The sequence below is a fragment of the Alosa pseudoharengus genome, unplaced genomic scaffold (genome assembly GCF_046254945.1).
Source record: "Alosa pseudoharengus isolate Yale_2024_CS ecotype anadromous, Long Island Sound unplaced genomic scaffold, YU_APseudo_1.1 YU_APseudo_1.1_scf_12, whole genome shotgun sequence".
NCBI classification, from domain to species: domain Eukaryota; kingdom Metazoa; phylum Chordata; class Actinopteri; order Clupeiformes; family Clupeidae; genus Alosa; species Alosa pseudoharengus.
In genome coordinates, this window is record NW_027468587.1 from 33,112,832 (window position 1) to 33,137,359 (window position 24,528).

General features: G+C 48.0%; 1 protein-coding gene across 1 annotated transcript in view; it reads left to right on the forward strand.

Annotated features, from left to right (window-relative positions):
- The window catches only part of LOC143119423 (serine/threonine-protein kinase 3-like), a 92,264-nt gene that overhangs the window by 18,250 nt on the left and 49,486 nt on the right, over window positions 1-24,528 (forward strand). The window contains exons 7-8 of the mRNA XM_076280921.1: window positions 17,894-18,031; window positions 20,639-20,752. Coding sequence (XP_076137036.1) covers window positions 17,894-18,031; window positions 20,639-20,752 — 252 coding nt within the window. The remainder of the gene's footprint in view (window positions 1-17,893; window positions 18,032-20,638; window positions 20,753-24,528) is intronic.

Here is a 24,528-nt window from a genome sequence, read left to right on the forward strand (position 1 = left end):
CTTCTCCTCCTTCCTCGTCCTCGGGCCGCGTTTGAGCTCCAAAACCACATCGTACATCTATCATCCTCATCATGCAACTACAAACAAATTTGTTTCCTGGGAAAAAAGCTTGAAGTTGTTAGGTGTGCTTTCCAAATAATAGAGCAAAATTATCTAAGCTGATGTTGTTTTTTCTTTAACAAACCAAGAAGCCGGAGCAAGGACATTGTTTGTGTGATCAATCACAGACTTTGAAGTCTTACCAACAAATGAAGATTGTAGGAAAAAGCTGCGTTACCAAGATAGACTAAAGGATTACCACCAGTACCTAAATACAAATGATGAAGTTTAAATGTGTTCCCTTTTGTATACAGTGACTGGTAAAGAGATGGCTTCTCTGTTGCTCCTATGCTACTGAGAATAGTTTGTGTGAGTATGTGTGTGTGTGTGTGTGCCTGTGTTTGTTTTAAACACATCACGCTAATTAAACAGGTCTTGTGTGTGTTTTTGATAAATGCAATTTGCTGCTATGCGCTGCCATGTCTGGATGGTGTGCTTGGCCTGCAGTAAGTTAATTTGCCAAATCAACTGAAAAAATGGACAAATCTAATGAAAAACACTAGCCTGGCACTGGCCGTGCATACCGGCGGTCGTCTCCAGAATGGGGCTCCTTTAATGTGGTGATTGCATGGTTGAAGTTGAAATTTTAGTTTCCATAAAAAAAAGCCACAAGCTTTTCCGCTGTTTTTTTCTTCTTCTTCAATTCTATTAACATTTCCTTCTCCCCTCGGTTATCAGCTTTTGTCTTCTCAGGGCATTCTCACCATTTTTTTTAGAAAGCCAAAGTTGTGAACCTTGTGTACACTTAACCTTTTATCTCATGACTGAGGTTCAGTTGGACTCTGCACTATATATTACATATTTAGAATCAGGTTTCCCTGTGCCGGACGTGATATCTTATATCTACTTATACTTATCATATGACTTAGGTGGAAGTACTGGCAGGATGCAAAGTTGCATCCATAGAAGCATAGAAAGCCATTGAAAGTATATATCTGCCTGGCAGTGCCTGGTACTGTGTGCAGTGTATCAGTGCCGTGAGATGCCCGTAGCAGCAACACGTTAGCATAATTAAATTCAGGCTTCTGTGTGAGTCAGAGACGAGGAACCACGCTTGGAAAAAGAAATTAATTCCTCACGTCTCAATTATCGCCAGTTCTCAACAAAGTAATCTACCTCGCCTTAATGTCTACACACACTCTCACACACACATACACACCCAAGTATATCTGTATATACTCAGTTGCACAGTTTGACCATATTAACCACAGTTCATGTATTGCTACAGACGCTACACATTGCTGTGTTCTAACCCAGTAATGTGTCTCAGTGAGGGGCCCGACTGGAGCAAATTCCTTTTTTTTGTGATTCAGGAATCCATCCTGGAATAGAGCATGTATCAATTGCGCGTAGCCGCAGGGTACGTTGGCTGCCCCACAAAGGCCCCGTGCTGCCAGTTAGGTTGTTTCCTGGTCTGCTACACTTATTTTTAATACACATATTACATGACTTTCTTCTAGCAGGGTTTCAGAGGGAAGGAAATAGCAGATTGAATGTAAACAAGATTAGCTTCCCTCTCGCCCGGCACTGCGCGCCACCTAGCCAGCTGCTGCTCCGCTTGCTGCCGTAAATCTCCTTCCCGTGCCCCCCACCACCTCACCCCCCCCCCCGCCCCCACGCCTGTCGCGTAACCCCACCTCCCCGAAACGCGCACACAACCACGTATGCAGACTCTCACACACACATATACTCACACACTCACTCACCGCCGATCAAATGAGTTGTCAACTGACATCCTGTCACTAACTGGTAAGGGAAAGTGGTCGGCCACACGTAGGGTTGAGAGATGATTAGCCCACTGGAGCCGGGCCTCGTCACAGCCTTGTGTCAATCACCTACCGGCGTCCAGGATTTATACCCCTCTCTCTGGCTCACTGGGGTATCGTGACTTCTGTACGCCATATGCACTTCTGCTTCCCGGTTTTAAAAGCCGCCCTGTCGCCCCGGCCGGCCCAATTCTCTGACGGCATGCATAAACAGTTTATTGCTGTCTCAAAGCGCTCTTTTATTTTTTTTTCTCGCTCTCAGTCCATATGCCAAAGCACACAAGCTCAGCGTTTTTTTTTTACCCACGAACATGGATCCGAAGGTGGAGGTGGAAAGGGGGCATGAGTGTGTTTTTCGCTGAGGCCTTCTTCTAGACATCTTGGCTAATGCCGGGCTAATGTCATTGTCTGCTTGCGTTCTGCAAGGTATGAAATCACCACAGGGAGTCCCTTTGAAGCAGCTGAGCCAGCGGCCCACTGCTGATGCGGCGATTCGGAAGGCTTTTTATTCGCCAGACAGAGTCCGGGCGACAGCATTGATCTTCTGCAGCGTCAGCATCCCCTTGTTCTACGAGCGCGGCGGTTTCCGTCCCATCCTCCACTCAATCTCGTGCTCTGAAAAGAGCGAGGACAGTGTTAAGGACTTTGTGGTTTGTGCAGTCATGTGGGACTGCACATCAGATTTTCCCACCCTATCTTTGCAGAAGGGTCTGTTGATGCAATTTGGGTTTTTTTCAAGACCAATTTTAAACAGTGTTTGTTGGAGATGAGGCGAAGACCTGCGTAAGCCGGTCCAGATTGCCGAGGGTGTTGTGTCACTGATATAAGCCTTATGGAAAGTGAAGCCCGGTCTCGCATGCATGCATTCCCTCTTTTCCCCTCCTGCAACTGCTCAAGGCTGAATGTGCTGCTGCTGCTGCTGTTGTTCCTGCTGCTCCCTCAAGGTCTACATCATCCACCCCCCCAAACTGGCCATCCCACTACACCCCCCCCCCCCAAACACACACACACACACACACACACACACACCCCATTTAGGTATCTATGTGGGTGTCCCAGCCGGAATTCAAGTAGCACTCCGTTTCGCCCACACCGCACTTCCCATTTAGAAGGGATTCATTTCAGGCTAATTCGGATAACATGGGTGGAAACGTTGACCTTGGTATTCCTAAACAAGGTTTCAATTAACTGGCAATAAGGACGGATCCACCAGTAGAGGAAATGCAAAACATGCCTCAGTTGATGGTTGGCTCAGCTCTCCCTGATTAATCATTCTCAGAGTAAGCAGTCGGTCTGGTAAAATAATTAGAATGAAAAACACCCTATACCAGCTTTTTTTTTCAGGCTCTTTTCCCCCCCCTTTCCTTCAGTCTCTCTTTCCTCATTCTTCCATAGCCTTCTCTGGATGGGCCCCTATTGAAGTCTTTGAGTACTTGTATATTTTTGCGGGGTAATTTGAAATGTTTTCTTGTGTGCTGTGAACCCTGTGGAAAGTATGCTCTCTCCTTTGTGGCTCCATAGCAGAGGCGTTGAGTCACAAGCCACAGCCTTCTCTATCAGCGTGCATTTGCTCCGTAAATAAAGCACTTGTCTGATCCCATGCTAATGGATCGATGATGTATTGTAATAATTACGCGCTGCTCTTATTTATTTCTCTCACACTTAAGATGGCCTGGGAGGTGTTAGCTCACAGCTCTCTGAAGACACTCCAGGGCCTTGCATTGTGTGTGCGCACACTCACACGTCATTTCGAATGGCGAAAAAGGTATCAGGCGAGGCTTGTGGTTTATGAACTTGATTGCAAAGATTGTAAAGATTGATGCGCAATTTCACAATTACAAAAAAAAAAAACAGTCTAATGGAACAACAAGAGAGTCTGCTTTCCAGCTCGACCACTTCCTTTCAAAACTCCCGGCCTAGCAAATTTGTTTTGAAACTCTATTTCGGAGCTCATTTTGACTCTAAATTTGATCCAGCCATTTTGTCTCTTTACTGGGCTCTGGAACTGTCCAGAATAGGAACCAGATCCAGACCCACCCCAGAATCGGTCGGCGCTCTGCTCTGGACCGTGCTTATTGTTAGCTCCTGAAGCGCCATCTGGCCTCTTCGGGAGGACTGCACCCAATGTTCAGATGTTGGTAAAGCTGAGTACAGTGTAGGTATGCAAATGAGTGTATGACCTTCAGTAAAGCCAAAGACTTTACTAACTGCCATTCATCAACATTCCCACAGCTGCTTATATTTACCCCATATTTGTTGTGCTGTGGAAAATAACAATTCACATGCAGACATGAAGAGATATGGACTACTTGTATTGGCTGGAGGTATGTCCAGGGTGATGCCGTTTGTGCCTCTCATCCTGTAATGGTCTGTAAGCGGGGGTGAAGACGAAGCCACACTGACCATGCAGCAGCTGGGTCTCATACGTTGGGTCATCTGGACCCATGGAATGCCCGGTGACCTGTGTTTAATTAGCCTACATGCTAACTTGAGGAGAGGAACACGCCGGTCTGTTCCGTGTACAGGAAAGGAAAAGTGGGGTGAAATAGTTCCATCTGATAAAAAAGGGAAACCTGAGACCAACCTCCGTGTTGGTGGACACTATGTTTTACTGGCGTGTCACCAATCTGTCCAGGTTCTCTTTTTTTTTCTTCCCCTTTCTTTCTCTTTTTTGCCTTGTTTCCTCCTTTCCTCCTCTCCTCCTTTCCTCCTCTCTTTCTCTCTTTCTGAGCACCCCCCACCCCACTCTCAGCCTCCCACCATTCTCTGCTGATCACTGAGAAGAATTCTTCCTCTGCAAGTGTTTAGCCCTGGTCCGCGGCGCTTTGAAGAGCGGTCCAAGTGGCCGACGCGCTGCCGCTTTGTTGTTCTTGAAGGCGAGCTTCATTAACTCATCAACTCTGTCCTTGCCTCTTCATCAACTTCCTCCACCCCCTGCACCCCCCCACCCCACCCGACCCCACCCCCCACTACCCCTCTGAGCCTGCTACGCTGGAGGAGGAAGTCGTGTTCTGCCCCGTTGAGGTTGTCATGGGGTTTGGTTGTGTTTGCACAGCTTCCTAATGCACTTCTAATTGCACTGTGACACTTTAAGTGGCCGGGCCTGTTGCTCTTGGACCAACGCCCCCCCCCACCCCACCCCACCCTGTGTGCGCCTGCCGTCCCGGGGCCGTCGCAGATGGGACGGTGGTTGCAAGAGAGAGAGCGGTGTGCTCCCATGCTGTAGTGCCACGAGCAAGCACTGTGTGTGTGTGTGTGTGTGTGTGTGTGTGTGTGTGTGTGTGTGTGTGTGTGTGTGTATGAGCGAGAGTGTGTGTGAGAGCGAGAGAGCGTGTGTGTGGGGGGAACTCACATGAGCTAGGCCTGAGGTCACTGCTGTTTTTAACTTCTGGAGGTTTGGCTTGGAGGTGAGAGCCACATATACATCACACAACTAGTGTCTGCTTAAAGGTACTGTGTATAATCTCTGGCATCGGAAAATACAAATATAAGATTTGCACTGAACTAAGCAGATTCCTTCTATAGTTCTATTTCTCAATTTTGCCATTTTGTTCTTCTGAGAATGGAAAGACGTCGCATTTAGCATTTGGATTGCTTTGCTTTTGGAACTATAAATCACTTGTTGGTTTACCAGCTCTCAGCAGGTGATGGGTTCTGATATATTCTGTGCTTGGTAACATTTGGATGTGCAGGATTTAGCTTGAAGCAGCTGCGCCGGTGGCGTAGGCTTGTTGTGGAAACTCTTAGCAAATGTCCAGACAGATACCTCCACTGATATCAACTCTTATCATGCGCTAGTTATTTAGAGCCTCCCTCCCAAGGCTATCGCCATTCTTCAATATTCCCCCCTCGATAAGCAGTATTTATACTGGGCCAAGGCAGATCAAATAAATGATATAGCAGATGTGATTTGACTGCAACAGCTAGAGCCGATGCTGACGTCAAAGGGATAAACCCTCACTGCGAGGTTCTTCGACTGCGGCATCCAACTCGGGCAAACGGAACAGACCCACGTGCTCTGCCGCAACGGTGGCCCGTGTTTGCTCTTTAATTGAATAACATTTGCATTTGGTTTTTTAACAAGCTGCCTTATAAAAGAAGTGTGTGAAGGGAGCCGGCGATACAGTGCGGCTGTAAATGTCCGCAGGAAACGCACCTCTTCGTTTATGGCCCAGAGCATAAACAGTAGTTTACGACCGCCTTTTTACTGTCGCATTGCATAACTGCCATGACCTAGAAGAGGAAGCCGGAGAGGAGAGTGGTCAGGATTGAGACAGCACAGACCTCTAGCCCCCAGCTCAGTACCCCTCTAGTCCACCCCCCCCCCCATCTAATCTCACCCCCACTCTCACACCTCCCCACCCACCCCAACTCCCAATCAGGAGATGGGTTGACCTCTAATAGGGGGCCTTATCAGCGCCTTCTCATGGCTCCATGGCCTTCACCTTAGTGGCGTGTAGAGCAGAATTGCGCTCCATGCTGAACAGGGCCCAGGTCACTTTTACAGCTTTACCACCCCTTGTGTGCGACTGTTCAACCACAGCAGTGTTCAAAGGTGTTTCTTCCAGGAAAGATAACAGTTTACAGTAGTTAATTGGTGATTAAATGTCAAGATGTGCCTGTAAAAGTTTGCTACCAGTGTTGTTGTTTAGGCGTTTTTAGAGAGAAAAGCACAATGGGTCGAGAGAAGCATGCTAGTTATTGGACAGGTGCATGGGTTAATATGATGTTATGTTGCTGTTAGGAAACTGTTTTTGTGTATTTTGGTCCCTATGTCATTCACATGGGCAGATTGATCTGCATGCTCTTGGTAATGCAGTTGCCTGTTCTTCTCTCCATGGTGTCCTGGAATGTTTCACACCATCTCTTACTGGACGTGGCCTCTGGCCCGCCAGAACAATGATGTCATCATCATTATTATTATCACGATCATCATCGCCATCATCGCCACTTGGGATACCCCCAGCTGTACGCCATCTCTGGAAACCAGTGTTTCACACCCAGCGATCTGTCAATACCGAGTGATTAATGTGTGAGTGTCCACACAAATGGGATAGTTTTGTTTCGTATAATTGTGTTTCGGACCGCACGGCGGGCTCCAAAACACCTTCAGCGCTCCTCCAGCTTTTTCCACCTCTCGGGCCAGTGACGAGGTGTGGGAATGAAGCATGGATGCGCGTGGGTGCGTATGTGGAGCACCCGCACAGCTCATCCATCTTAGCCCAGATTGTGTGACAGCAGCGCTGCTCAAGAGGTCCTCCTGATGGACTTTTGATTGGGTTAAGATGCTTTGCACGGTGGGGCTCCAATTGTTTTCGCTACACTGTTTACGTGTTTCATGGGCAAATTGAAACACAGCAGAGAAGTTTGTGTCTGTCAGACATTTCTCGCTGCTCCTCTCAAAGGATATTTGGCAGGTTATGCTTTCTACCGAAGGCAGAGCGGAGTAAATTGTCACAAAGAGAACTTAATCACATTGGTGATTGGTCCAAAACTAACAATCTCAACACTGATATAGCTGCATTGTGTCATTCAACCCTTTGTGTCAGCATCTTGTTTACCGTTAGTTTGGGTCACTCTAAACTGAGCTCAACTCAATTTACCCACTTCTAATGGGAATTTACATTTTTAACTTTCATACTATATGATTAGAGGAGTTTCCACTGTGTGGTTGAATGTGTTTACAACTGCAGTCCTTTATCTTGAGCTAATTAGGTAATTAGTGAGTTTGTGCTTGACTATCACATGTTGACTATTCAAAGCCCGGGCAGGTTTTCTCCCCTGAGATGCAACTAGTCGGGTCAAAGCCGTGTCTCTATGGCTCTGGCCAGCTGAATCACTAGGTCAGAATCGCTGGGTCACGATATTGCATTGAAATATTCGATGATAATGCAATGAATACAAACTACTGTTTGTGCCCAAGATGTGTCTCTCTCGTTTGATTCATTTCCTCCATTATTATGATGTATCATTTGCTGTCATAGTGAAAAAAGTGTGATAACAGGCCCCAGGCTAGAACCTCCCCAGACTAAAGAGGGCTTGATTTTTGTTTTGTTATCCCAAATGCAAACTCAGTGGACTTGACTTGGCTGAGTACAATCATCTTGAAACCATCAAAAGTTGTTTTAGGGTGTTTTGGGGTGACTTTCATGCAAGATAGTACATAATGCTCTCTCATTCAGAATAACATTATAGAACATATTAGTCTGTCTCTCAGCGTAGGTTTTTATGTCTGATATTTGTATCTTATGGATCTCTAAAGAAAACAAATAGACAAAATAGCCTCAACCTTTGTATGTCCTTATGTGCATATATAATCATTTGATTTATGTATTGCACAGGCATGATATATATCATGTCGTCCTTCAAAGTTCTTTGGCCTTTATACGACCCTTCGCTTTTCCCCCCTCTTCAGATCCTCGTGGAGATCTTTGTTTATTTGTAAGGGCAGTTAAAAAAGAAGAAGAAGAAGAAGGTCTCACCACCTCTCTGCCTCCCTCTACACCCCACTCTCTCTCTCTCTCTCTCTCTCTCTCTCTCTCTCTCTCTCTCTCTCTCTCTCCGCCCCCTCACTTCACTATCTCTCTCTCTTCACTCCGTCTCTCTCTTCATCTCTCTCTATTCATCTCTGTCTCTCTCTCTCTCTCTCTCTCTCCCCCTCTCCCTGTCATATATTTATAGCTGATGGCAGATAAGATTATTCCTGCCTCGGACCTCGCAGTGCCAGCTGCAGCAGACCTTTGCTCACTATAAAGTGGGAGATGCGTTCCAGGCTGGGGGGGGGGGGATTGTTTTAGTTGGAACTCATCCTGGAGGCCCTGGCCATTGGGAGCAAGGCCTCCCACAGCAGGGCTTAGCTGCTCCTCTGCGCTCCTCTGTGCTCCTCTCCTCTCCCCTCTGATCTGATCTGATGACCGTTTCATTGGCCACCTCTGCTTCACTTGACTCCTCGTCACTCCTCTCCTCTCCTCTCCTCTCCTCTCCTCTCCTCTCCTCTCCTCTCCCCTCTGTTCCTCTCCTTTTGTCCTCATATTGCTGATCACCACATTTTTCACTCCTTCTTCTCTCTTGCTCTGTTTCTCACACCCCTTCGTCATCCTCTCACCCTTCTGTTTTTCACTGCCTTTCTTGTCCCTCTCTCTCTCTACTCTGTTGATTTCTTTCTTTCTCATTCTCGCTCCCTCTGTTTCCCCCGCCTCTATCTTGTTCTCCCACCCCATCTCTCTTTCTCTCTCTCTCTCTCTCTCTCTTTTTCGCTCTCTGTTCTGTTTTTTATGGTCGGAGGGGACTCTGTTTCTTCCTCGCTATCTCATCTCTCTCTCTCTCTCTCTTTTGCTCTGTTCTGTTTTGTACGGTCGGAGAGGAAGGAGAAGCCTGCTTTGTGTTTGGAGGTGACTGCTCTGGAGGCTCTCCTCACCTCACTGGCCCAGGGAGACCGTCAGGCCAACCCAACCCGGCGTCAGGAGACGACCAGGTCTGCCTGTGAAATCACACGCTCACAAAAATAGCGCGCTCTGCTGCACCGAACCCTGCTGCTGTTTCCAGGGGTTTTCTGACTCACTGTGCGATTATGTATTTGTGGAGTGTGTGTGTGTGTGTGTGTGTGTGTGTGTGTGTGTGTGTGTGTGTGTGTGTGTGTGTGTGTGTGTGTGTGTGTGTGTGTGTGTGTGTGTGTGTGTGTGTGTGTGTGTGTGTGTGTGTGTGTGTGTGTGTGTGTGTGTGTGTGTGTGTGAGAGAGAGCGAATATCTCCTGAGTGGTCTCCAGGAAAGCAGCCAGCCTGAAGGAAGCACAGGTGCACAGGCACCGCTCAGTTGTTTGTTTTTACATGAACGCTGACGATGGCAACAACCACGTTGATGATGATGATGATGATGACGACAGAAACGATGATCATCAAAACCACAATGTTGATTATGATTATGATGACGATGAGGGCAACGGTAATGATGAGGTGATGGTGATGTTGATGGGCTAGTGGTTGTGCTTGTTGTGATAAGAGTGCTGCTTTTGACGGTCAATGTTTCCCTGAACCACTTTACCCCCCACCCTGCACATACACACACACACCCATGCCGAGTATAGCAGCAGGTTTGGGATGCCAGCCATGCTCCCTCAGGAGAGTGTGAGGGCCAGGCCTGTCCAGGCCCACCGATGGAAAAACTCCTCTCTTTCTGGGGAGAAATAACAAAGCGGCCGCAGCTGCAGCTTGCAGGCAAAATGACTGCAATATGTGAGCAGAGAGGTCTGGATTGGGAAACAAATTGTCAAATGTTTATTAACCATAAAAGCGGCCCGATGGTTGTGGTGGTGGTGGTGGTCTCGACCTTGTGAAGGAGAAAAGCAGTGCATGTGTTTGGTGTGTTTTGGCAGCGAGGGCAGGGGGTACAGGGAAAGCCCCGACCGACCGACTGTCCTTGATTACGACGCAGCCCGATGAGTCAGAGTCATGTTCGTGTTTGTGTTCGTGTTCCTGAACAGATGTCTGTGCGGAAGGTAAAAAAGGAGGGCTCCGAGATATCTGGTTGTGGAAATATCGACGTTGGGTTTGTCTTTTCACTTGCATTATTTTTTTTCTTTTCTTTTTATAGAGACAGCTGGATGCCAGAAGTTAAATGGGCAATGCATTCTTGTTTTTTATTTGCACTATACTGTATCGTGATTTTTTTATGGCGTGATATTAAATTTGTTTTATTTCTTTTATAATTTGTTTGTAGTTTTATTTTCTGCCATCTCACTGGTTTAAAGTCCATAGTATGATGTTGCAGAATAGCAATGCAATGATTGCACTAATTGCACACTGACAGTGCACTTTTAAGATTATTAAATAAGTGTTGTCGCCATAAGCTGTCTCAAGGCTCTGCCACAGATATGCTAATCTAGGGCTGTCTAGTAGCAAAGCTTATCTAAAATACAGCTGCCTCTGCTTTTTACAGGGAGATGGATGCTGCAATCCATTTTTATTGCTTTGTGCTGCAGGCGACACACTACCAGTTTACAGCGCCCCCTAATGTTTGATCTTATTTTATAGTCACTTCATTGATGAAATTGTAAACATCAAACTAGGCCATCAAACTATGTAATTTTACTTTTAATCAGTAATTTACTCTAATATATTTTCTTTTTCATTGTGTTTGATCGGTGACAGCATGTTGTAACATAATAATCTGCTAATTGAAGTTGAGAATGCCACAAGACATCTGCAGGCAATGAACTATATCCCATCCACCTTTGTAAACAATTCCCAATGCATCATCAAAGGCACATGCATTCCCAGAATAACTCTCACATTTCACATGGAGCCATCAAAACTCAATGCAAATAACATTTAGCTCTGAGCATAATGCACCCAACAGGAGTCTAGTTGCTGTGTTTTGTGAAGATTTCGCTGTTTATTTCCCCAATTAACCCCCCCCCCCCCCCTCCACACACACACACACACACACACACACACACATACGCACACCCAACCCTAAACACACACATTCCCATCTCCCTCCCTCACCTCTGTCCCCCCTCCATGTTCCCTAAGCAGCCAGTGTGGTGTGTGTATCTTGTCCCCTGCTCCTCGGGGCGTGGAGGGTAATTATCCCTTGCCAAAGAGCGCCATGGGGGACATAAAACGCACCTTATCTGCCCCTGTGGGCAGATCCTCCCTGTGCTCAGCGATGGCGGCGATAAGATAAGGTGGCCGTCCCTATCAGATTTTCCCATCAGCCCATGGTGCCATGTGGCCGCCAGTCCGCATCAGCAGGCGTCACCGTGGCGGTCGCTTGGAGTGGCGATGGCGGCAGCGGCGGGCAGTTCGTTCATTACGCTATAGGGTCTGTACACAGAGAGAGAGCAGGGCCAGGGTACTTACAGATTACAGACCCCGCCTCAGCGTCTCGGCAGACGATAAAGGTGGGGGGTGGGGAGGAGGGGGGGTGTGGGGAGCCATAAGGTGCCCATCGTCCAGCCATGTTTTCCCATGCTTGGCCTTGCAAGATGTGCTAAGATACCACAGGCCCTCATGGCTCATCAGCAGTGCTAATCGGATGCCTATCACAGGCCCAAAGTGGAAGGGATCAGATATGCTTATGTTTGTGAAGAGAACAGATGTGCTGTGTTTACTTGCATTGTTGGGTTGATGGGATATTGGCACATCTTATGTTGCCGTGGTGGTTGGTGGCATGGGGTATTGGCATCATGTGTGTGTGTGTGGGGGGGTTTGGGGACATACATACCCCCCTCACCCAGTTTGTGGGCAGATCTGTCCTATCACCTCTCAGGGACGAAGATCGGTTTTATGGGCTCTCTCACCGACCCTGAAGTCTGGAAGTGGCAAAAGGTTGGATAATAAAGGCATTACTTGGTGCTTTTTATCTGCGCTCAGATAGCTACCAGCTCATTTAGTATTGCAGCATTATCTGCACTGATAAGGCCGAGGAGAGACTCCGCTCAAAGGGTACGGGGAGCAGAGCTCACTGTCCTGTCCAGCAGGCCATCCTTTTGTAGTCCTTGTTGTCCTCGGCTCACACCACAACGTACACACACACACACACGCACACACACACACAGAGAGAGAGAGAAAGAGAGAGAGAGCATGCTTCAACTGGGGCATTTTTAAAACAAGGTACCAGCAGGGTATGAGGGGGAAGTGTGTGTTTGTGTCATCATCTTATCATAAAGTTCCCATTATCAGTGCGTGTGAATTGTACACAGTTGGGTGAGATATGATTCATAGGAGATAAGTCATGCCAATCCATCAAACTTAACAGGCAATATCTGACAACATTTAACCTACTGTTCAGTGCTTACTACTAAAGAAACAGCTGTATCAACCTGATAACAGTTCAATCACCTGCACCAAGGAGGTTATAGGTTTTGTGCTGTTTGTCTGTCAGCGAGCAAGATAATGCAAAACTACTGGCCTGGTTTTCAGGAAACTGGGTGGAGGTGTGCAGCTTGGTACACTGAAGAGCTTGTTAATGTTAATGTTGGTGTGGCTCCATATTAAGGCATTGTGAGATGATATTAGTGCAAATTGATTTGGGTGGTGTAGTTTATTAAAGGGCAAGACATTTCACACATTTGTAATGTTGAATATTAATCCATAAAATAATAGGATCTATAAATGATGCATGATGATGAATGTGCCTCCACCATCCATATTATCATTGCCAGTGAACAGGTTAAGGCTTAGAGAAACACTCACTTGCACTGTATCTGTGTGTATTTCTCCTTTTGTGTGAAAGTGTGTGTAACTATTGGTGTGTGAAAGGGTTTCCATATGCATATGAATATGTGAGTGGCTGTGTGTTTTTGTGTTTGTGTTATTATGAGTGTGTGAGGGTCCATGTTGAATTGTGGCCAGAGAGAGCTCCTAAGGACCTGTGACCCCTGTCCTTTCCCTCTCTCTCTCTCTCTCTCTCTCTCTCTCTCTCTCTCTCTCTTTCTCTCTCTCTCTCTTTCTCTCTTTGTCTTTCTCTTTCTCTTTCTTTCTTCCTCTCTCTCCCTCTCTCCCTCTCTTCTTCTCTCTCTCTCTCTCTCTCTCTCTCTCCCTCTCTTCTTCTCTCTCTCTCTCTCTCTCTCTCTCTGTGGGCCTGTAAGGAGCAGGAGCAGCGCTCTGCTGGGCCTCAGTAACAGGACTGCAGTTCAGTTGTCGCAGTGTGTCAGCCACTGAGCCCTCCTGTGATCCTTTGTTTGTCTTCTGGCTAGACATCGGCTATAATGAGCGCTGATTAGTTAACTCGTCTCAAACGCCTCGGCTATTCCTGGCACTGGCCTCCTACGCTCTCTCTCTCTCTCTCTCTCTCTCTCTCTCTCTCTCCTTGTGGACGGATGGGAGGGCACGTGGGGGATGGGCCGGTGGTTGGAGGGACTGTTCGGAGGTGGTCGGTGAGACTACTGGAAAAAGGCCCGGGGATTTGGGGGGCTTTGCCCCGTGTCTTGTGGCCGCATCCAGGCCACCCAAAGCCCAACCCCCCCACCCCACCCTCTCCCCCACGGGGGGGAATAAAATGGCGCTCTGCCCCTGTGGCCCCGGGGGCTGGGCTGGTAATAGCCTGCAGATGTCGAGATGCTGGGTTGCCGTGGGTGACTGTGGCCGAGCTGCCACCTGCGCCGGCCGAGGCTGTTTTTCTTTCCGAAGCTGAGGTAGATAAATATGGCCGGCGTGGGTCCTGTCTGAGGTTGGCCACAGCATTTATTTGCTGGAGCGGGAAAAGGGAGCCAACACCCAACTCCCCACTCACAGACAGAGAGAGAGAGAGAGAGAGAGAGAGAGAGAGAGAGAGGGGGATATTAGAAGAGGAGAGCAATAGATAGACAGGATTGCAGAGAGAAATGGAGAATACAGGGATGCAGAGAGAGGTACTGAGAGAGTGGGATGCACACACATGGAGAGAGATACAGAGAGGGGGATACAGTGAAATAGAAAGAGAGAGAAGGAGTGGGAGAGATATACTGTGAGATAGAGGGAGAAGGAGGGAGAGATATACTGTGAGATAGAGAGAGAGGGAGAGAGTGATGAAGAGAGATAAAGAGAAAGCGGGGAGAGAGCCATATATATATATATATATAGATGAGAGGCAGAGCTACAGGGAGATAAGCTTACGTTTGGTGGACAATCACATGGTCAAATCCAAGTGCTCGCATGTTGCCCCCTAATGATTCAAGTTTCCCAGGTAATTAATTGTTACCCAATGTCATTGGAAAAATACCCGGACAGCATTGGTTAGCCACATTGGCCGGCAGCACTGCTCAAAAAGTCCCTCAATATGTAAACACATAGAGAGAGAGAGAGAGAGAGAGAGAGAGAGAATGCGATACAGAGAGATAGAAAGGGGGAGAGAGAGGGGTGTGTGGAGGGTGGGGTGTGGGGTGGTGAGTGCAGGGTTACTAGTGGAGGCTGAGAGGATGATGAATTCTGAGACAGGCGGGAGATTGATCCTGAGCGGAAACTATATTTGGGATGAAGTGTTGGTCAGTGGCTCCCATGACCGGGCTTCGACTGATGCGGTCAGCGTGAGCTGATCAGGGTGTTAGCCCCAGCACGTAGCCCTCTGTCCCAGCAGGGAGTGACTCACACAACCCCCGGTGAGATACTTGAGAAATTGGAAAAATTATTGAGAAATTACTGTTTGGAAATACCATTGAAATGAATCCAGTCTTGTTTGTAGCAATGATAAGTGCATCAGTCTGTTTTATCTAATTGTTTAGAGAGAATAATATAATATGACTCATGAATGATTATATGAATAATGATGATTTGAATGCGAGCAAACAAAAGCTGAGTTGCCTCATTAAATACCACAAATCATATCAAATCATATCAAAACTTGTCCGTCTATAAAACAAGTTAGTTTATGATTATTTGCAGTGGATGATTACAGCCCCTAAACCAGGGGTCTCAAACTCAAATGAGCTGGGGGCCAATTCTGCCAACGTCATCTGATTGGAGGGCCGGCTATTTCTGAAAATGCAATGTTCTTTTTTTCAAATACCACACAAAACTGCAAACAGAAAGTGCACGTGTTTTTATCTAGTTTTAGACACCTGTGCTAGCAACCTTAGCTTATAAATAAAATAATGATAAAATAAATATTAATACAAATTATAAAACAAATGAAAAGCATAAAAACAGGTATGTGTGTGTTTCACACCAAACCTGGCAAACTATAGGCGTCAGGGTTAAGAAAGCAACACTATTGGATTTTTATATCAAAATTTCAAAAGGCCATGGCTTGAAAGTGGTCAGAGATAAAGTCCTACTGTAAATGTAAAAATCTTTGAGTAAAACAAAAGTTTATGAAGGGGGTAAATTTACCCATCTAATTTGCCACTGGATGGCAAGCACCTCAAATTATGCACCTTTCAATAAATACTGGATGAACATATTTGAGCAGGTTTACTTTACTTTTTTCATATTACCCACATAACAAATTAACAGGAAAACACCTAAGATGTATACCAACACCTAAGATGTATATGGTTTCTAAACCACAAGGCCTACAATAAAGTATTCTGGTTAAATGAGTTCCTATCGCGGGTAATCATATTGCGGGTGACTTTGTAGTTTAGAGCCCTATTTCTACTAGCCCTGCTGTCTCTACCACGTCCATTACGGACACTATCATCACGATTACCACTGCAACCTCCAAGTTATGTTGGGCAGAGGGTCGAAATAAGCATGGTATGCTTAGTGGACACCGTCGTATACACGCAGACGCACCTCCATTCAATAGCCTAGACGATCGATCATAATCTCCAAAAGGATATTCTCCTTCAGATTTAGAATAGGTGAATAACATAGCCTATCTATCACACGTAAACGTTTTTCAACATTTGGTGTAGGCCTATTTCTGCTTAATTTCTGCTTCAACTTATGCAACACTATGGCCTGCATCGCTTCCGCGTCATTACAAATACACGTCTTTGTGTTTCTCGCGTGTAATACAAGAATTTCCTGAAAACTTTGCGCAGCGATTTTGGGTTTGAATGAAGCTCTGGATGTCTAGCACATAGTGGAGCAGAGTACAAATGAGATTTGTCACCGTACTTGGAACTATCGTCTATTTTAATCAGTATCGTTGTTTGTCACAATAAAAAGTCTCAAGGGCCGGATTACATTATTATTTTGACATGCGTCGCGGGCCGGAATTGGGCCGGACGCGGGCCGGATTTGGCCCGCGGGCCGGGTGTTTGAGACCCCTGCCCTAAACACACACACACAGACACACACACACACACACATACAAACACATACAAACACATACAAACACACACACACACACACACACACACACACACACACACACACACACACACACACACACACACACCAATCCTTCCCTCCCCTCCACAATGTCCGCTGTGTGTCTTTAAAGCTCCCTGTCCATGCTGGGACTCTGGGAAAGCTGCTCTGATAAGGTCCCCAGAGCGAGCGGCTGGTGGTTTTAATTTGGCCTGGGATGTGAAGCTCAGTGAATATCCTGTGCCATAGTGGAAGTAGCCCTCGCCACAGAGCTGGGCGCAGGCCAACTGTGTAACTGAATTTCACGGCTTTTATCTCCTCCTAGGTTCCTGAGCTGCTGAAGCTGTTTTTTCTTTCCTGTTTTTTTCTCTTTTTTTAAGGCGTCTGGGCTCATATTTAGCCCCAGGAGAGACCTGACAGGGAAAGAGAAGAGTGTTTTATTGAGATAGAGGGAAGGACAGACATGTACATAAGGAAGGGAAGAGAGAGAGAGGGGAGGAGAGGGAGGGAGAAAGCGAGAGAAAGAGAGGGGGCATAGGTTAAAGCCAGGAGATTTTGAGTTAAGGGTATCACTAGTGTCAGGCAAACTAAACAAACAGAGTGGTGAGTGCTACATGTGGTACCACCTCACAATACTACACAGCGCTCCAGCCCTGAACCCATAGCTGGAGAGTGAACAGAGAAAATCACTGCACAGAGATATAGATAGACTCTATATGTGTGTGTGTGTGTGTGTGTGTGTGTGTGTGTGTGTGTATGTGTGTGTGTGTGTGTGTGTGTGTGTGTAATGTGTGTGTGTTCGTGAGAGAGAGAGAGTCCCTGTGCTGTCCCAGTGTGTGGTGTGATGGACCCTGTTCCCCTCTCCTCAGAGGTCCAGCAGCGCTGCAGAGGGGCTCCATTGGTAGCAGATGGGCCCACTTCCTGGCCCTCTGTCATGGTAGAAATCCTAGAAGGCCTCCCAAAATTTGTTCGCCAGATTTACAGTCCGATAGGGCCTCTTGCGTCCAGATTTACAGTCCGATAGGGCCGCATGCGTCCAGGAGGATGTGTTTATTCGCCTTCACCGGAGGCTGCGGCGCCTCTGATTTCTCGCTGATTCGGGTCTTTTTTTCTTTTCATTTTATTTTCTCCGCTGACCATTTCTCTTGTACCCATTTCTCCATACGCAGAACTTCTCTCTGTCTGTCTATTTTCTTCTCTCTCTCTCTCTCTCTCTCTCTCTCCCCCCCCCCCTCTCTCTGTATTGTTTCAGTGATTTGCCCTCTGCTCAGTTGTGTGTTTTCTTAACTCCAGGCCATCTTCATGATCCCCACTAACCCCCCGCCAACCTTCCGGAAGCCTGAGGCGTGGTCGGACCAGTTCACCGATTTCGTCAAGAAATGCCTTGTGAAGAACCCAGAGCAGAGGGCCACCGCCACACAACTCCTACAGGTGTGTGTGTGTTTGTGGGGGGGTGGGTATGTAAGCATGGATGTGTGTGTGTGTAAGAGAGAGAGGGAGAAGTACAAAGAGGGAGAGAGATTGACAGAGAAACAGTAAAAGACAAGTGTTTATTCCAGTGCCTGAAGACGTGAAGAACGTGTGCGATTGTGAAGAAGTGTGTGCATGTGTTTGATCAGCTGTGTACTTGCGTTGTATGTCCAAACGTGTGTGTGTGTGTGTGTGTGTGAGTGTGGGAAAGGGTTTATAACCCTGTATATCACTTGTGGAGGTGTCAGTGTATATGCATTTGTGAACAGTATGCATGCACGCGTATGTGTGTGTGTTTTCACGTAGTGAGGTTGAAACAGCTTTTCACCAGAAGATCCCTTGTCCTCCTGACAGCGGGCGTCTCGGTCGGATCACATTTGTTGAACTCAATAACGCAGAAAGCTACAAAAACAAACCAATTTATTTTCCTAGCTGTTCCCCCTGGCCCACCATAAATACCCCGCGTCCACCCTTCCAACGAAAACACCTTCCATGGCAGGCGCTGATGTGCTTGCCCAGCACACCCGGTCAGATACCGCACACACTCAGATATCAGTCCCCCGAGCGTCCAGCCGATCTGAAGGACATGTTCGCTCCAGTCGTGAGCCGTCATATTTCATGCCTGCGCTCGGTCCAGTACGGCGGCCGCTGTGCGGGGTATTGAGCTTGGCCGTCGATGAAGGGCGAACTCCCGGAAAGGTCACGTTCATGTTCAATTTGCAGACAGGCAGGATGCCTCGTGTGCTGGTGGAAAGTCACAGTGGAAATCGTTTTTTTTTGTTTTGTTTAATCTCCACGTTAAGAATGGCTGCTGATAGCGTTGTTCAGAGTGTTTGTTGATAATGCTGATTAGATGAATAAATTAATTACCCTACTCTGGCAAACTCGATCAGCTTTTGATAGCCGGGGTGAATTGATCTTCAAAAAGGAAAGCGAAGAATGCGAAGGGTTAGGGTAAATCAGGGCGAGGAACTAATCTTGCGTGGCAGTCAGCGTGTTGCGCTGTTTACGTTTCGCCCCCCATGCCCCCCCCCCCCCCCCACCCCACCCCTCCCCCCCCACACCCCTAACCCTCAACCCCCCTCGTGTGGTATGTGCGTCCCCGCATGCATTGGGTGGGCGGTCACATTTCCATGGCCCCACTAATTGAAGCAAATGAAGCTCGACTCCTGCCACGGCTCTGATGGGAGTCCCATGATTAAAGGCCCGCTGAGGCGGGTGTGATTTTCCTTTTCTTCTTCATCTTTCGCTCTCGTTCTCGTTGGAGCGCGGCACACCGGAGCGAGCTTGCAGCAGCGCGGCTTCTCAGTTCCACTCCATTGCGGCGCTCAGCGCTCAACTGCTTTTTAACTACCTGCATCCCTCGCTGCAGGCCGGGGCCGAGAGGCAAGAGCGCCGCTCCGCTTTAGATGGATGACCCGCGCGGCTCCTAAACTGTCATCGGGGGGGATTTTCGCGGGGCCGAGAGAGAGAGAGAGAGAGAGAGCGAGCGAAACACACAACACACACCCGTCCGCTGTGGCCGGCGCGGCTGTCAGGACCGCTGAAAAGCAGTAGCTCTCACGCTGTGCAGGACCGGCGTTTACATTTCGTAATGCTTTCCTGGCGCGCGTTCGCCACAATGACAGGGGACGTATTTTAAGATGCGACCGGTTTTGCCAAGACACGGCCAAACGCATCACTGTCGACCAAAGCCGAAAATTTCATTCCTGCAGGCATCGGGGTATTAAAGAACTTTACAAGGTGGACTGGGTTCGTCTTTAGCGTATACGCTGGCCTCCATCGACCTACACTGCACACAGAGCCCTGGCAGGGAAAGGGAATCCCAATAGGAGTTTTACATGCAATTTACTCTCAACAATTCGACCAATTTGTCTTCAGTTGTTTTCCATCAGTAGGTCTTATTCTTTTTTTGCTCAGGCTGCTACCATTTATCCTGCCGTGGTGAAAGAGAGAGAGGGAAATGGACACCGCAGGAGCGAAAGAGAAGGAAAGACAAATACTCGAGGCAATGAGCTGATTTATATCAGGACAGGAAGGCCATTATTCATTGAAACGGTTCTCTCCGTCTCTCTTTCCCTCAGTTCAGTTGTATTCGCCCAATTCAATGAGCTTTATTGGCTTTACTTGACAGCCAGTTTGTTTCCAAAGCAAAACATTTGAACAGGGTACGAACATACAGCATACATAGACAAAAGCACTAACTTCATCTAAATCAGTTCAATTTTATTCATATAGTGCCATAAAATATGAATTTTAATGGACATTTTACACAGCTCAAGTTGAACTTGAACTTGAACCCCCTACAGAGTGAGGACTAAGGCGACAGGGACAATGAAAAACTCAAGGAAGAGAAAGAAAAGAAAGGAAGAATCCTAGGGCAGAGTCACAGCTCATAAGGGCCTATTTGTTTGGGGCTGTCATGCAGGATCAATTTTAGTCCGAATGATAAAATGAATCCCTCATCTTTTTCACTTTCTCTCAATCTATCCATCCATAATGTCCACCCTCCATCTCTCTCCCTCTCTTTCTCTCTCTCTCTCTCTCTCTCTCTCTCTCCCTCTCTAGCACTCCTTCATTAAGAATGCCAAGCCCGTGGCCACCCTGAGGGAGCTGATTGTGGAGGCCGTGGAGGCCAAGGCCAAGAGGCAGGAGGAGGAGGACGAGGACGAGGAGAACTCTGTAAGGCCGCTGCTCTGCACGCGCTCGCTAAGTGCTACCGGGGCTCAAGGCCACATTTCTTGTATAGGCTCGAATATATATTCGAATGCATTGCGTGACATTCGCTCAAACTTTTTGAAGATTTTTCCAATTTATACACACGCCTTTACAAATGACACTTCACATTCTTTTGGCAGACGCTTTCATTCAACATGACTTACAATTAAGCTTGAGTATGTTCCATGACCTTTCGCAGTGTAGCTAATTCTAGCCAATCTGAGTGCTGACAACATGACAGTCAGTGGGAGAGTGTGGGGGGAGGTTTGGGGTGTAAGGGGCGGTGGGAAACGAGGTGATCTCAAAAGACATTTTTCTGAGATTTAGTGAAAGATATCAGTGGGCTGAACAAATGAATGTTCTTTTGCTCGCCTGTAACTCTTACAGTGATAGTTTAAAGTGATGTAATCGGATACAAATCTGCAAAAAATGCAATCACTTTTCTTGTTTCCTTATTTATCCATTTGTAGCCTGTAGCCTGTAGATGTTTTACATGCATCAGTGTAACAGAAAAGTTACTTTGCTGTTATATACTCTCTCTCTCTTTCACACACACACACACACACACACACACACACACACACACACACACACACACACACACACACACACACACACACACACACACATGCCCACACTCATGCACAAACACAACAACAACTTGAGATTGAGAGCTTCAGGCTTCTGCCGAATTGCACCACAGGGACCTTTAGTTTTGGAAGTGGCTGACTCCATTCATGCACACAGACACACATACGAACACACACACACACACACACACACACACACACACACACACACACACACACACACACACACACACACACACACACACACACACACACACACATGCACACATTTACTCACTCACTCACTTTCTGAGTGGCCTAAAAGAGAGGGCTGAGTTCCAGCCTATGTACGTAACACAGTGGCCACATTCCACCATAGCCACTCAGAGTTTCCTGCCCCCCTCCTCTCTCTCTATCACACACACACACACACACACACACACACACACACACACACACACACACACACACACACACACACACTCCTCCTTGTCCACTGATTCTCCTGTTTGCTCCCAGATAATGCTATCAGAGTCGATAACCAACAGGCCTCCTGCATCTGGCTGTAGAGTAGAGTAGTGCAGAGATCCAAGCAGAGAAGGAACGGACATGTAGGAGAGAGAGAGAGAGAGAGAGAGAGAAAGAGAGAGAGAGAATAAATAGGGGTGCAGAGAGATGTGTACCTCTGGTCTACCCTGCCAACCACCCTCAGCGCGCGCACACACACACACACACACACACACACACACACACACACACACACACACACACACACACACACACACACACACACACACACACACACACACACACACACACACACACACACACACAGACACAGACACAGACACACACACGCGCGCGCGCGCGCACACACAGGTGCATGCACCACTTCTATCTCTCTGTGAAAGGGTCAGACGTCTGCCCTTTTCCCAGTGTCTGTGGCCTGTGGAGAATGTGGCCGACCCAGCCTTCCACCGTCAACCCGCTTGCGTACACGCACACACACAAGCACACACACACACACAGCTCTCACACACACACACACACACAGCTCAACGCGCCACCTCTATCTCTATCTCCCCTTCACACTCGAGGTCTCAGTAGATTGGCACGGGTGTTTGGATAGCTGCTGTGGCCATTCCTGGTGTATTTCCTCATTAGAGAGGCCAGAGTGTGGAGGCAGCGGGAAGCTAATCCCTCGATCACAGCTCTCATCTCATCTCATCTCCGCACCGCACCGCACCGTACTGCACTGCGCTGCTGATGCACTGCCCTTACCCCCCCCCCCTCCCTCCACTCTACACACCCATGTAGTTTATGAAGAATGCCCCCCCCACCCCCGCCTCCTCGTCCACTCCCACCCACGCTAGGGGTGAGCGGGAGGTCAGGCAGCTGAGAGGGGATGGAGAAGTGGGGATCGGGGAAGTGGGGAGGGGGGATAATGATAGTCTGATGAGGTTTGGTGAGCGGCTTGTTTGGGATGAGATGTTTTTTTGGGGTAGGGAGGGTTGGTGTTGTGGGGGTTGGGGGGAGGGTCATTTTATGGAAGGGATTGTTGGTTGCTCTCTGGCATCACAAAGAGGAAAACCCTCGGTTGCCTGGTGACGGACCAGCAACAAGTGTAAATATAGCTGTCCGACGTGGGTCCCGGTGGCGGTGAGCTGCCTATTTATGTAAATGGTATTCGGGGAGGACGAGGGCAGCTTTGCTGCTGGGGAGTTGGAGGGGAGGGGAGGGGGGTGCAGGTTACAGACCTACTGCAGAACACAGAACCACCTCATCTCAACTCTCCCCCCAGGATTTACATGGCTTTAATGCTCTGGCTCACACGGACGTGAGCCTGCTCCAGCACCGCTCCTCTGATCATTTATCCATGAGACCCCCACGGGTGAAATTGACTTCTGCTCACACATACCTACAAGCACACACACACACACACACACACACACACACACACACACACACACACACATACACTCACACACAACTCACACACGTCCTGCGGAGGGTCCACTTTTCCCTTCCAGCTTTTGCTTGAAGCATTTGTCAAATGCCTGTCTCTGGCGAAACAAAAGGTGCGCTTGTCCATTTTCCCGCAGATTGACTTTGTCGTTTTTTTTTACCGCTCTCGCCGATCATTCTCACACTGCGGAGGCCAAGAAGAGGCCTTTCTGCAAGCGTTTGGGGCTGTAAGGCTTCGAGCCTGCTCGGTGTCCATGCTCGGGGCCCTGCGGTCCAGTGCCAGGCCGCTGTGGATCTTGGAAATGGCCGCCCCCGTGATTATCAGAGTAATCCTGAAATGGGAGACGCCATTACGCCGTGCCTGTCATTCATGTATGTGTATTGACTACCGTCTCCTTCAATTAGACAAAACATCTCGGCAATGTGTCACCCCGAAAGCCGTCCTAATGCCCGCTTTTAAACGGGTGAGCTCAGTTTCAGCAGGAGGCGAGAGCGCGCTCGATTACCACCCACCCCCTCTCTCTAATAAGATCACGGCGAGGCACTGTCCTCTCTGCCTCTGACCCGTGCCCCTGGCGTGTTTTCCCATGAATCCTTGGGGCAATATGCGATGGTGTTATCCCTGGCCAGTGTCGGGTGACGCAGGTCCAGTGCGGCTGAGACTCTGGCTTGTCACAGCCGAGACATGCTGATGGAGTCATTTGTTTTCGCACATTAATTCAATTGGGTCCCCAGACTTGGGCTCGGACACCTGCTTTCCATTGGCCACCTGCTCGTGTTTTCTCACCAGAGCCTCCAGACGACTCTCCATCCCCGGGCTCAACAGCCTACTGGCCTCTGTGTGTGTGTGTGGGTGTGTGTGTGTGTGTGTGTGTGTGTGTGTGTGTGTGTGTGTGTGTGTGTGTGTGTGTGTGTGTGTGAGAGAGCAAGTGTGTCGGGGACTATTCACTACCCCTTGCTCTCAAGTCCCCCATTTAGACTCCATATCCTGACTTGAGCCTGTCTCTGTCCTGTCTGTGTGTGCTTCTTTTGTGTTCGTGTTTGTGTGTGTGTGTGTGTGTGTGTGTGTGTGTGTGTGTGTGTGTTTGTGTGTGTGTGTGTGTGTGTTTGTGTGTGTGTGTGTGTGTGTGTGTGTGTGTGTGTGTATGCATTCATGTGTGTGTGTGCAAGTTGATGTTTGACGTACAGAATCAGGCCTGGGAATAT